Below are 12,968 nucleotides of genomic sequence, written 5' to 3' on the forward strand. Positions count from 1 at the left end.
TCTCACTCGCCCTGTCTTTCTCTCTCTCTCTCTCTCCTTTTCTCTCTCCCTTTCACATTAATTTGCATATATGCAGCATCAGAAATTGTTTAGGTAAAACAACAACAAAGAGCGCAAAGCAAAAATAAAAAAATAAAGAGCTGAGGTATTTTTGAGCTGTGCTCAGTTTTTTTTTTTTACAATCTCACACACACAAACATACACTCGCATGCTCGTAAAGGAGAGCACGTTACCTGCTTTGATCGGCAGCGCGTTTCGGGTTTCGTTGTTCGTTTCGTTCTGTGTCGTGCTTCCTCCCTTTGGCTGGCTATCAATGTGCGTGAGCGAGCGAGTGAGTTGCTGCTGAGTGAGTGAACGATTGAGTGCGTGCGTGTACGCCAGAGTGTGTGTGCGTGTGCGTGTGTGTGCCGTGCAGAGAGGGTGAGCGTGCGAGCGTACTTATAGTTAGCGCACGCGGCGAATTCGTATCATTCGTGATTTGGCTCTGACAGTGAGAGGAGCACAGTTTTTGATGCCAAACAAACACACACGCTCGCACACAGACACTCACATACACACGCACACCCGCTCGTACACACTCACGAAGCAAATTTGTTGCTTCTAAAGGATTTCCACAGCGCAAAGGATACTCTCTACTCAACTCAATATAAAAACGTGTTGCAGTCAGTCGCTTCATATCATTTCTCAGCGACAACTCGTCACAGTCACAACTCAAAAACTTAGTTAAAAAAATATATATAAAAAGAAAATTTGTTGTGTCTTAACGATAAAAAAGAAACGCGAGAACCAACAACAAACCAAATACCTCAACAAAATAGAAAAAAAAATCAAAGTTAATAATTTACATAAGAATAACAAATTATAATTGCAACTACCTCATTTTGTATACCGTGAACTTTTGTAAACTGTGCAAAAACTACCTCAAAGTACAAAACACACATACACACACACACACACAATCCCAACCAAAAAGTGCGCGAAACTATATACAGTTTAAAAGTTTATAAATAAAACGCAGCTCAAATGAAAATTTGTGTTCAGAATTGAAGAAAAAACATTTGAAGTGAAATTGTAAGCAAATCGCTTGCAATTTAATTTGCAAGGACATCAAACACACAACACACACACACACACATAACAAACACAGTTATGGCCATATCAATGCTGCAGGACGCGCAGACACGAAGTAAGTAAAATATTTCAACAAAATGTGCAAAATAATAAGAGTATAGAAACAGTTTAGGCAGCTCTCAAAAGGAATATTAAAAAAAAAAACCGAAAAATATGGTATAGGGAATATTATTAGACACAATTCCTTAAAACAAAAAGTCTTGCTGATTTCTAAGGTTTCTTAGAATGTCTTGTTTAGCAAAACTTTATGCTTACTTAGAAATATTATTTGTAGGAGCAGAAGCATATTTTATGCAATCTCAAAAAGTATGACAAATTTAAAAAAGTTTTAATTAAACATTTCTTACAATTATTTTCAAAACAAGACTCGTCCCAGAAATTTGTCAGCATGCTTTTAAACATTTTAGAATAATCAATTTGATCAAGTTTTCCTAAACCAAGATTGGCAAAGTCTGAAAGAATTTTAAACAAAAGTTGCTTAAAATTTGTCTTAAGATAAGACTAAATGATTACATTTTGCTAACTGCAAGCTTACATTTGGAAAGCACTCGTTGTGTTGTTAGTGCTGAATGTTTCCTGAAATTTCTTCATAACATATTAAAGCTCGCATTAAAGCACAACTGCTCACATGCACACACACACATGCTTAAGCACGCACAGCAATAACGACGTCTCAATGTGCTTGAGTTAACATTAGGCGCCATTTTGCCAAATGCTCAACACACACACACACGCACGCACACACATGCGATTAAGTTTTGTTTACAAGTTTGTTTTTTCGCCGGCATTTAACTCGTTTCACGCCCACCAAAACAAACGCCAGAAAGAGTGCGAGAGAGAGAGAGAGAGAGAGAGAGAGAGCGCGCTTGAAAGAGAGTGTCTGCCACACACACACAGACAAAAGCTCACACATGTGTTACACATGTGACGCTCTTAAGCGCGCGCGCTCTTCCGCTCTTTTGTAAAGGTTCAAACCCCCGCTTACCGCTCCTTCAGCTATGCCAATCACACGTGCTGCTTTGAACCTTGAACAAAAAGTTAAAAAGTTGTGTGTGCTTCTCGTGCTTGCCCCCGCCGCGGGCAGCTGACCAAACTGCTGCTGACAGCTCAGCGGGTGAGGTTGAGAGGTTGGAGAAAATAATAGAAAATAGAAAATTAGGAAATTTTGCTTTTTTTGATTATGCGCCTTGCTAACCAGCCACACTTTTTGTTGCTTGCTCTTTCCTTAGGCCTGGCCGCTGCCTTGGCTGGAATCAAGCGCGAGGACATGGTTGTGGATCGCTCCATGTCGCTGTCGCCGCCCATGTCCGCCAATACCTCGGCCAGCAGTCCGGTGGCCTCAAACAATAGCCTCAACACGCACTCGCTGTACCCGTCGATGGGTCTGCAACAGGCTGCGGCCGCTTCCGCCTTTGGCATGCTGTCGCCTACACAGCTGATGGCTGCCAATCGGCAAGCGGCTGCTTTTATGGCCCAGCTGCCCATGAGCACGCTGGCCAACACGCTATTTCCACACAATCCAGCGGCGCTGTTTGGCGCCTGGGCGGCACAGCATCAGCAGCAGCAACAGCATCAGCAGCAGCAGCATCAGCAGCAGCAGCTGCCCTTGGCCGGCACCCATTTGCACTCACCGCCCGCCAGCCCGCACTCACCGCTGGCCAACAGCGGCAAGCATCCGCTCAGCTCGCCGAACAGCACGCCGCAACAGCATCATCTGGGTCTGGGTCTGGGTGAGCCCGTCAAGAAGGCGCGCAAATTGTCAGTCAAAAAGGAATTTCAAACGGAGATTAGCATGAGCGTCAGCGATTTGTATCACACGCCTGGCGGGCCCATTTCACCGCCCAGCAGCGGCAGCTCGCCCAACTCGTCGGCCCATGAGGGCACCTCAGGTGTGACAGCAGCAGCTACTGCTGCCGCCACTGCAGCTCCCGCCAAGGATCCGTCGCGCGACAAGAGCTTCACGTGCAAGATCTGCTCGCGCAGCTTTGGCTACAAGCATGTCCTCCAAAACCATGAGCGCACCCACACCGGCGAGAAGCCGTTCGAGTGCCCCGAGTGCCACAAGCGCTTCACCCGTGACCATCATCTGAAGACGCACATGCGCCTGCATACGGGTGAGAAGCCCTATCACTGCTCCCACTGCGATCGCCAGTTTGTGCAGGTGGCCAATCTGCGGCGTCATCTGCGCGTCCATACCGGTGAGCGGCCCTACACCTGCGAGATTTGCGAGGGTAAGTTCAGCGATTCGAATCAGCTGAAGTCCCATATGCTGGTGCACAATGGCGAGAAGCCGTTCGAGTGCGAGCGCTGTCACATGAAGTTCCGTCGGCGCCATCATCTGATGAATCACAAATGTGGCATTCAGTCGCCGCCGACGCCCGCTCTCTCGCCGGCCATGAGCGGCGATTATCCCATGGCTGCAGCGGCTGTGGCAGCGGCTGCCGCTTTGGAATGCTCCACCAACAAATTTGCGGCCATGTGCGCCAGCTATGGTGGCTCCGAGGAGTCTGTGGATCTGGCCAAGAGCAGCCTGGATGAGGAGGCACCGCTCGATCTGTCCGAGGATGGCGCCAGCTCTGTGGATGGCCATTGCAGCGGCAGCAATGCGCGCCGCAAGGCGCAGGACATACGCCGCGTATTCCGGCTGCCACCGCCACAGATCGTGCACGTGGCCAGCGATATGCCCGAACAGACCGAGCCCGAGGATCTGAGCATGCACTCGCCGCGCTCCGCCGAATCGCACGAACAGCACGAGGACATCGATCTCGATGAGCTGGACGATGCAGCTGCTCTCTATCTGCGACAGCAGCAGCTCCAGCACCATTAAAGGAGCAAACTCGCTCCCTATGGGAAATGGAAGAATTTGTATATATGGTTCAGAGTGCCGGCGATCATCAGATGAGGCTGGCTAAGAGTTTACGGTACAGGAATTTATGTCAAGTACAAGTAGCTTGCAAAACAAAACAAACAAAAACAAAAAGGAAAAACAACCAAACTATGAAAAATTAATATAATTTTTAGTCATTTAGCAAATAACAAACGCAGATTGCACATAAATCAAAAAGCTCCAAAAAATTGTACAAAAAACACGTTAAGCTAAGACAAATGTTAGGCGATAAGAAAACTCTCACCCAAAAACAAAACGTAACCCAGCTAATGTTGTGCCATTCTCAAAGCCTAGTTTTAGTTATATTTAGTTTAAATATTATCCTCGGTTGTTGTCCAGTAATTGTATATAGCCAGCGTTTGCAGCTGCCAATTGTAAATTATACAGCGCTCTCCCTCCCAAAAAAAAGAAACCCAAAAAAACAAAAGCAAATCAAAAAAACACATTTTAGTTATTGTTTAGTCTAATTTGTACGCATCTTTTGATTATTCTCAAAGAAAACGCCAATCAACACAAAAATCAAAATTAACTTTAAGTTATTAACAAAAAGAAAGAGTATAAAAAAATAATAATAAATTCTTTATACGTAATGTCAATTGTTTTGTTTGCCATAAATTATAAATTTAATTATTTTATTTAAACTAGCCAGTACGTTTTATTGCATGAATCTCGTTTTATTGAAAGCATTTATTATCATATATGTCAACATGATTCTTACCATTAGTCATTTTTTTAGTCTGCTATTTAAATTGTATTTAATGCAGCCCCGCCAAATGTTGCCGCGTGCTGTGAGGGGCATGTTGCGAAAATAAAATTGATAAAAGTCAGCGAAAAATATTTTATGTTCTTTTTATTTTACTTTTAAGTTTCAGTTCGGTTCTTTGGAAATTATATCAAATTAATGACATTTCTTTCACATTTGTTTAACGTTATCCGTTTCAAAATATTTTGGTTCTGACATATTTTTGATATTTTTATTTTGAGTTGCAAAATCTGCAAATTTCACCGAAAATATTCCTTTGCATGTTTTTTTTTTTTTTCATAAATTATTTACACGTTTGTTTGCCTGCATTATCCACCCACTTCCATTTCCACTTCCAACGATATTATATATATAACATATAGCTCAAAAATAAATATATATAGTCTAAAACTAGATTGTTAAGTCGTGAACCAAGTAAACAGGAAGAACTACTATAACCGAATACCTCCAATACCTCTATGTAAAAAACGATTTGTTGTGATTGTCATTAAGCAACTCACACACAAAGCTGCACACACTCACACTCACACACACACATATGCAGAGTTCATAAATAGCATACACACATATATAGCGAATATATAGCGATATATATATATATACTTACAATAACTACAATTTGGGCAATCGTACAATTCAACTGAATTTATATACAAAAACAAAAAGCAAAGTGGAGCTATGTAAACCGATAAACAATATCGAAAGTTATATATATATAGCAATTTTTATGCATATTTTTTATGACCTAAGCATAACGAACGATTTTCCAAGCATTTAGTATACATATTAGCCTAGACCTAAGTGTACATATACTAATAGCCTAAGCTGTACATATTTACTCAAAGAACAACTTACACTACAGCATAATTTTAGTGCAATCTTTGGTTTCGATTTAATTTAAATATCAAAAAAAAAAAAAACCAAATGCAACAAAATATTGTGTAATTTTCTTTGTTCATTCAAGTGTATGGTATACAAGTTCCTCAAGATTAAATAATTACAAAATAAAAATACCGAAATAGTTGAACGCATCTCGAGGCCCGCAAGCTTCGGCCTTTGAGAAACTGCGCATTGTACACACACATACTCACACATGTTTCATATGAATTATGTATATGTAAATTTAAATATATTACGAAGAATATCTTAATCTAAGTGTATAAATATCGTCTAAATTATAAATCTATATGCACGTAAAGTCAATTTAACTGTAAATACTAATGTGTACTCTATATTATTACGCTCAATATATAATGTGCAATATATAGTCCAAAAGTTCTGCACTTCAAAACTAAACTTTAAAAAGAAAATGAACAAAAAAAGAAACTAGAAAAATTCACAACTAATAATTCATAATTATTATATGACTTATATAAACATTATTATTATTATTATATATGTAATTATAATCTAACTAAGGCATGCGCAGCTTTGCATATTTGATTTACTAGTTTATTGTTGTTGTCTTTTCAAGCATTTTAAATATTATATAAATATTATATAACAAAAAAAATCAAAGCAACAAAAAAATGATTCATTAATTTTAAATGCAAAACCAAAAATGAAAACCTCAATGTACGAGTATTTATTATGTTTATGGCGAATTGTGTGAATACAAAAGCGAAATATATATTACAATATTGTGTTAAAGCCGCGACGTTTTTAATCAATATATGTAGGCACCCAGCCCGCCCACCTATCCCACCGAAATTAGCCCCACCCCCGCATCCCCCACCGCCCATCCAGAACCAAGCGACAACGGGCAACATTATATAAATTTTTAATTTATGCAAACGAAGCCCTTTCGCATTATTTTACATTTGCCACGAGACGCCCCACTTATGCTGTCGCCGCAATGGCACATGCCACACTTCCCCAGCCCACTCACCCCTTGGGCTCAGCGCCAACCCCAAACTTCGCCGTTTTGAATTTTGCGCCGCGCGGCAGCTGAGCGAAAAACGTGTAAAAAAAAAAATATATATATATATAAAAATAAAAAACCGCGCCGCGTGCGCAGCCAGAAAATGTCACAGTGTTTTCCCATTTAATCTTCAGCGAGCAAACAACAACAACAGCGACAGTCCACCCCCACCAAGGCCCCATCCAGCCCCATCCTTTCAGCCAGCAGCGCGACGCCTCCTTTCTTTGTGCCCCTTTCAACGGCAGGCAGCAGCAGCAGCCGAAAAAGGCTTCGTTCTATGTACAAAATGGCAGCATGTATTACATAAAAAGACGACTTACATAGCACGAGGCGTTCTCGTCCTGCTCCTGCTCCAGCTCGAGCCCCTGCTCCTGCTGCTCCCACTCCTCTGTATTGGGGGTAGTCCTGCGCTGCTTATTAGCATTTCAGCCTTTCTTCGCTGAGCGGTAGCGTTGCCTTTCGAGTAAATGATTTAGACTTGGGTAGCCAGCATTTTTTGCCAAATGAGTTTACGAGTGTTTGGCTGTCAGGATTTGAATACCCTCTAAAAGTATCTGCAAAAGGGTATATTAACTATTCATAATAAATCTAAATATCTTAAATTAATTGGTTAAGAATTCTAAATAAATATTGCTTTGTCTTGTTGTTGTCCTTACAAAACTCTATTTATAGGGTATATCGCATTCGTTTACACTTAAGCACAAATCTCGGCTTACTTAAAATTACCTCGTATATTGAAATTTTGGAGTTAAGATATCTAAAAGAGATTTAAAGTGCATAAAACGCTAGCAAGGTGTCCAAGTCAAAGATTTATATACCCTGTAAAAAGTGTCATAAAGATATGTGAGATTAATTAAACAAAAACCTAACAATTTTAGAATTAAGACACATACATATATAGGAGTATATATATGTATATATAGATTTTTTGCATTTTTCAGCGTGGATATTATTAAGTAATTGCAAAGGCACTCAAAGGGTATCTACTAGTCGCGTCCACTTAGTTGATGTTGCAGCCCCACAAGAGAGAATGTGAAAAGGCAGTTGAAATAAATTTTAAAGGCTTCTTCTTCTTTTTCATTTTTACAACCAACCGCCGAGCGCTGCTCATTATTCAAATTGAAAAATTATGATTTGCGCCCAGGACTTGAAGTCCGAAGTTCGCGTCCAGCGAAGCAAGCGATTCTAATAAGCTGCCTCAAGTGCAATAGACTCTAGAGTGGAACGGGCGATGGACAGTGGGGTGGTGGGGTGGTGGGTGAAGGCAGGAAAGGGAAATGGGCATGGTCATGGCAGTAGGGCAGCTGATGCCGCATTGGCTGCCGCTTTCATTATCCTGCGGCCATTCGCCTCAATTAAATGGGTAAAATTATGAGCCTTATTAATATGGCTAGAGTCGTCCTTTTACAGCGGGCTTCGCTCCAGTAAGGTTGGGTCTGTGTCGTAGTAGAATTTTGGGTAGATTTACTTAGCTTAGTTGGTATTGAGTAATTGCAGTTGGTGGCGTTTTCAGAAGCTCGGCAAAAATGAAAAAAATTGGGAAATTATGTTCAAAGTAAACTTAAATAAAGTTTTATTTTTAATTGAAATATTATATATATTAAGTATTATTTGTATTTTAAAGCTACAAACAACCAGCAAAGCTCTAGCTTTGCCTTCATAAAACCATGAAAATATTAAGATATATATAATTCATGTTCAACAAGGGCTTCTAATATAATATATTTTTATTTAGTTTGCTTTTAAGTTAATGTCTGTGCTCTTGTTTAAATTTCAATACTTTTTTTTTAAAATATCAATAATATGATGCTTGCGTATGCATTAATATATGTTTATCTTTTAGTTTTTTTTCTCACATTTATTTAATTTTTTATTTAACTCTTAAACCTAAATGAATAAATACTAATACAACTTCTAATACTGTTTATTCTAATCTAATAAAAATATTGGTTATAGAAACCGATCTGAGAGATCGATTGTATGAGACCTCCCCAATCTTCTTCGCATTTGGACTACTCCCATTCTATGTCTCTTTAAAAGACGCCTAGCCAATGGCTTTCAGCATCAATCCACTGAGCAACTATTGCAACAGAATCTATTACAATATTTCTATTCAATATCGAAAATAAATTCCACACAAATTCTCATACCTATTAACAATCCTTACGCTCGTCTTCGCATAACCTTTTAATAGAGTTAAAGCATTGTGAAATATGTTACAAAAATAGTGAAGCGCTGAGGGGCGTATAGGGCATCAATCAAATGCACACACACAAAACAAACTGCAACAGGATCAGTGCAGAGCAAACAAAGGGTTATCGCCAAAGGAGAGAAGAAAGAGAGAAGAAGCAGAGTAGACGGTAAATGCCGCATGAATGAACACAGACTGAAGCCAATTGATGTGGCTGTTGTTTGATCCTTGGCCTGGTCCCTTAACCCCCCTCCGATGCGCAAAGGCATGCAAATTTTTGGCAAATACACACACACACATACTACACACACATACTACACACACACACACACACTGCTGCCACAATTAACAGTGGGTAGGTAGTGGCAGCTCTTGTGCTGTAAGCGATGCTCGTTCTCAATTACCAAAAGGCATTGCGAATTTTCTTGGCCACACAGCAGGCCGCACATAGAGAGAAAGTGGCAGGACTGTCAAGGACATATTTGCACACAGCGTGTGTTGCAAATATATGTGTGTGTGTGTGTGCGAGTGTGTGCGTATTTTAAGGAAAAGTTTCGCCTTGAGGCAAACGCAAATTGCAATCTAGCAAAAACAAATGCTCATTACAATTTCACATTTAACATTGCGAGCATTTCTTCACTCCTTTACACGGCTGCTCGTAATTTTTATCAAGTCAACCCTACAGAGCAGGGTAAAATACAAAAAAAAAAACAACCCTCTCGTTGCGCAGCTAGCGTCAGCAGCGACGCCAGCCGCGACGCAGGCAGCGATAACGAGAAACTCATTTGCATACGAAGTGCTTTCGCTTTCTCTGCTTCGAACCATTTTTTTTCTTTTGCTTTGCTGCTGCTCTTGTCGAATGGCGTCGCCGCCGCAGCACCTGCATCTGCGTGCGAGCGAGCCGGTAATATGTCTGTTGCCAGCTCGCTCTGGCCCTTTGGCTTTAGTCAAAGAGTTTAATGCTGGCTGAGCACAGTCGCGCAGTCGACGCCGCCTGCTCAGCTCAGCTTGGCTCAGCTCAGCTTCCGCGCTGCTCATTATCAAGCAAGCAGCGTAAAACTCATTGAGACGTTTGCAGCCCCCACTGGCAGAGCAGAGCCCCAGCCTCACCCGCTCACCCGCTCTGCCGCTCGTCCAGCAGCTTTTAGCTTTGGCTTTGACTCATTTTCCTTTTTTATTTGTTTTTCTCAAGTTGCACGAAAATCAACGTAAAAGCGAAATGAAGAAAATTTTGTTTTTAAAAAAATTACAAACAACCCCTTTGGCTTTTCTAAAGGCGACGCCAGCACAAGAAGAAGAAGAAGAAGCACCAGCAGCAGCAGCTAAAAGCTGAAGGAGCTGCAAAGGGCAGCTGAGTGGGGGCCAACGCCAACGCAAAAGCAAAAGAAATGAGCGTATATTATTCATGGTATTAATGTCGCAAGCACAGGGCGGCTGCAAGGGATGGGGCAGGCTGAGGGGTGGGGGGGCTGTTGCGCGGTTGGAGCCAAGCATTCGTCGAGAGGCGGGGGCCCACCGCACGCTACACTGTAGCCGAGCACTCAATGCTCAGACTTTAAGTTTTCAACAAAATTTTAAGTGCAAGTGTTTCAGGTTGATGAACCAGTTGAGCGGGCTGCTAAAGGGGGTTGTGCAAAGGGACGGGGGCAGGGGCAGGGGCAGGCACTTGCCCATATCAGATGTCGCCAAACGTGTATTTCTGCTTAACTGCTTATGTATGTATGCAAAATGGCTTCTTCAACAAAAATTTTAATGCGCTTTTTGTGCTTTGTCAACGGTGATTAATTCAATATCTTTTACATATAGCAGCTTATTCCAGGAGTTCTTTTCATTGTATTATGACTTACATGAAATTCCACTGAAAAGCAACTCTTAAGCAATATATTTGATTAATGTTTTAATAGGAAATCATTATTTAATGAATTAAATATGATAAGTATTTAGGCATACTAGATAAACTTTGAATTCAAAGTGTTTTAATTAAACAATCTGATTAGACATACCCATAAAATGCCTTAGTCAGCTGCAGTGCTTCTTCTTCAATCAGCCCTATCTTCTATGATAAAAGCATTCCTAAATAGCTTCCCAGTTTTAAGCCTGGGCGTTATTATATATAACATCGAAACATTTTATTTAAATGTGTGCATGTATAAGAAAGCCTCTAAGAATGTTCCTTATTCTTGAGAATCATAAAATGTAATTTTCTAAAAATTTAAGTCCAATTAGTAAAAAAATGTTTATGGGTACATATTGTTTGTTGTATGAAGCTTTGCGATTTATTATTATATCTAGTCTATGACGATTTCAGGAAATACTAGGAATATATAGGGTGTTTCCTGCTAAGCACCACCTTGAACTAATTTTCTAAAAATTTCCGATCATTCCCTTATAAATTTCCCTTGGTTGAGAATCGGGTAGAATAAGTTAATTAATCCCTAGGGATGTATCCCTGCTATATGCCAATTTTGGTGCTTGTAGCTCTGCGATATGTGCTCAAATCAAGTCGATGTCAGGAAATACCAAGAAAAATATGTTGTATTCCCGCATAACACTCCCTTTAACTAATTGTGCAGCATATGTGACCACACTATACCATTTTTCTTTACTGACCTATGCCAATAAAACACACCTTTAGCCATTTTCCCACGCTTTGCCCCACACAAACCAAAACCACATTCAACCCACATAAACCACACATATCACATATCAATTTACATAATAGCCAGAAAGGGCATAACTCTATCCACCCATTGAGCCGCCACCCACAACAAGAAGAGCAACAACACTGGCAATGACAATTCTATGATAAAAACGTTGATGATTACGCGTACATTAGACAAGTGGCACACACACGCACACTCCCCTCGTGCCGCTTAGCCTTTCCCCCTCGTGCTTTGCCTTTTATTTGCCACAAAAATTCGACAATTTTGTACAAATTTACATGCATAAACCGCGACATGGGCGGCGGAAGCGGCAATTGCCCGACAATAAATGGTAAATAAAATACCATGTAGGAGCTGTTTGGGCTCTAAATAGTCGACTACCAACTACCCTGTAATAACTCTGAACAAGCAAGAGCATGGGCGAAAATATTTATAAGAGCAGTAAGATTATTGGTTCTTCAATTTAACTTTCGATTTTGATCAATTAATACAAATATATACACTTAAATTAACTCAATAACTTAAAGGGATTAGGAATCTAAAGGATAAAGAACTACAAAATACCTACAAAGCTCTAAATTATATATTTTTTAGACGAAACTTGTGATGTTTATTAACTGCTTCACTGTTCGATGATCAACGCACTTCCAAACTGTTAAAGTTAATATACCAAATTTTTGAAATTTTATTCAAGAAATTTAAAGGCTTTTCAACTTTTTACTTTTCATTAGATTTGCTCCAAAGATATATGCTATTTTTTATTGAGATCTGTGTCAGCCAATCTACTTCTCTGTGCGTAAAAGATGGTTCAAGATATAGTATAAGTTTATTTCGATTCGGGTGAAAAAGAATTTTTTCATTTTAAGCATACATATGAAGAATCCAATTTAGCCCTGCAAGGCCGGGTAATTTCTTTTAGTAACATTTAAGTATTTAAGTAGTTGAGCATCACCCGATTCTATTTATGAAGGTTTGTTGTCCGTTTTTGTTTATATGAACTTAATCTCAACAACCAAACCTGCCCATTAAAAGTATTTGTATTTCCAGGGTATACATACGAAAACTACGCACGCGATTTGCGTGGATATTGCGGGCGGTCCCGTGGGTCGTTGTTATGTAGGACATATGAGTCCCATACACCGACCCTTTTTCCCCCTTTTTTTTTGCGTGCGTTTACCAAGAATTTTGTTTAGCGAAAATCAAGTGAAAAGCTAGCGAATAAAAAAAAAAAAGAAAAACATTTGAAAATCATATGCATAAGGGGTGGTGTGTGTGTGTGTGTGTATAGGGGTGTGTGAGTGTGTGTGCGTGTTGACATTTTGAGCGAGAAGGAAAAGTGAGCTATCAACAAGCTATCATTCACTACACATATGCAAAAAGTGTATGTGTGTGATAAGGGCTTGCTCTCGTAT

At 40.2% G+C, this 12,968-nt stretch overlaps 1 protein-coding gene across 1 annotated transcript; it reads left to right on the top strand.

Moving 5' to 3' along the window:
* Window positions 1–1,149: 1,149 nt before the first annotated feature.
* On the top strand, window positions 1,150–3,958 carry LOC115764446 (protein krueppel). Its single transcript, XM_030707456.1, has 2 exons — window positions 1,150–1,186; window positions 2,361–3,958. The coding sequence occupies exons 1-2, from the start codon at window positions 1,150–1,152 to the stop codon at window positions 3,956–3,958; spliced, it is 1,635 nt and encodes a 544-aa protein (XP_030563316.1).
* The last annotated feature ends 9,010 nt before the right edge of the window (window positions 3,959–12,968 follow it).

The sequence above is a fragment of the Drosophila novamexicana genome, unplaced genomic scaffold (genome assembly GCF_003285875.2).
Source record: "Drosophila novamexicana strain 15010-1031.04,08,12 unplaced genomic scaffold, DnovRS2.1 tig00000858-arrow-arrow-pilon, whole genome shotgun sequence".
In the NCBI taxonomy this organism is placed as follows: Eukaryota; Metazoa; Arthropoda; class Insecta; order Diptera; family Drosophilidae; genus Drosophila; species Drosophila novamexicana.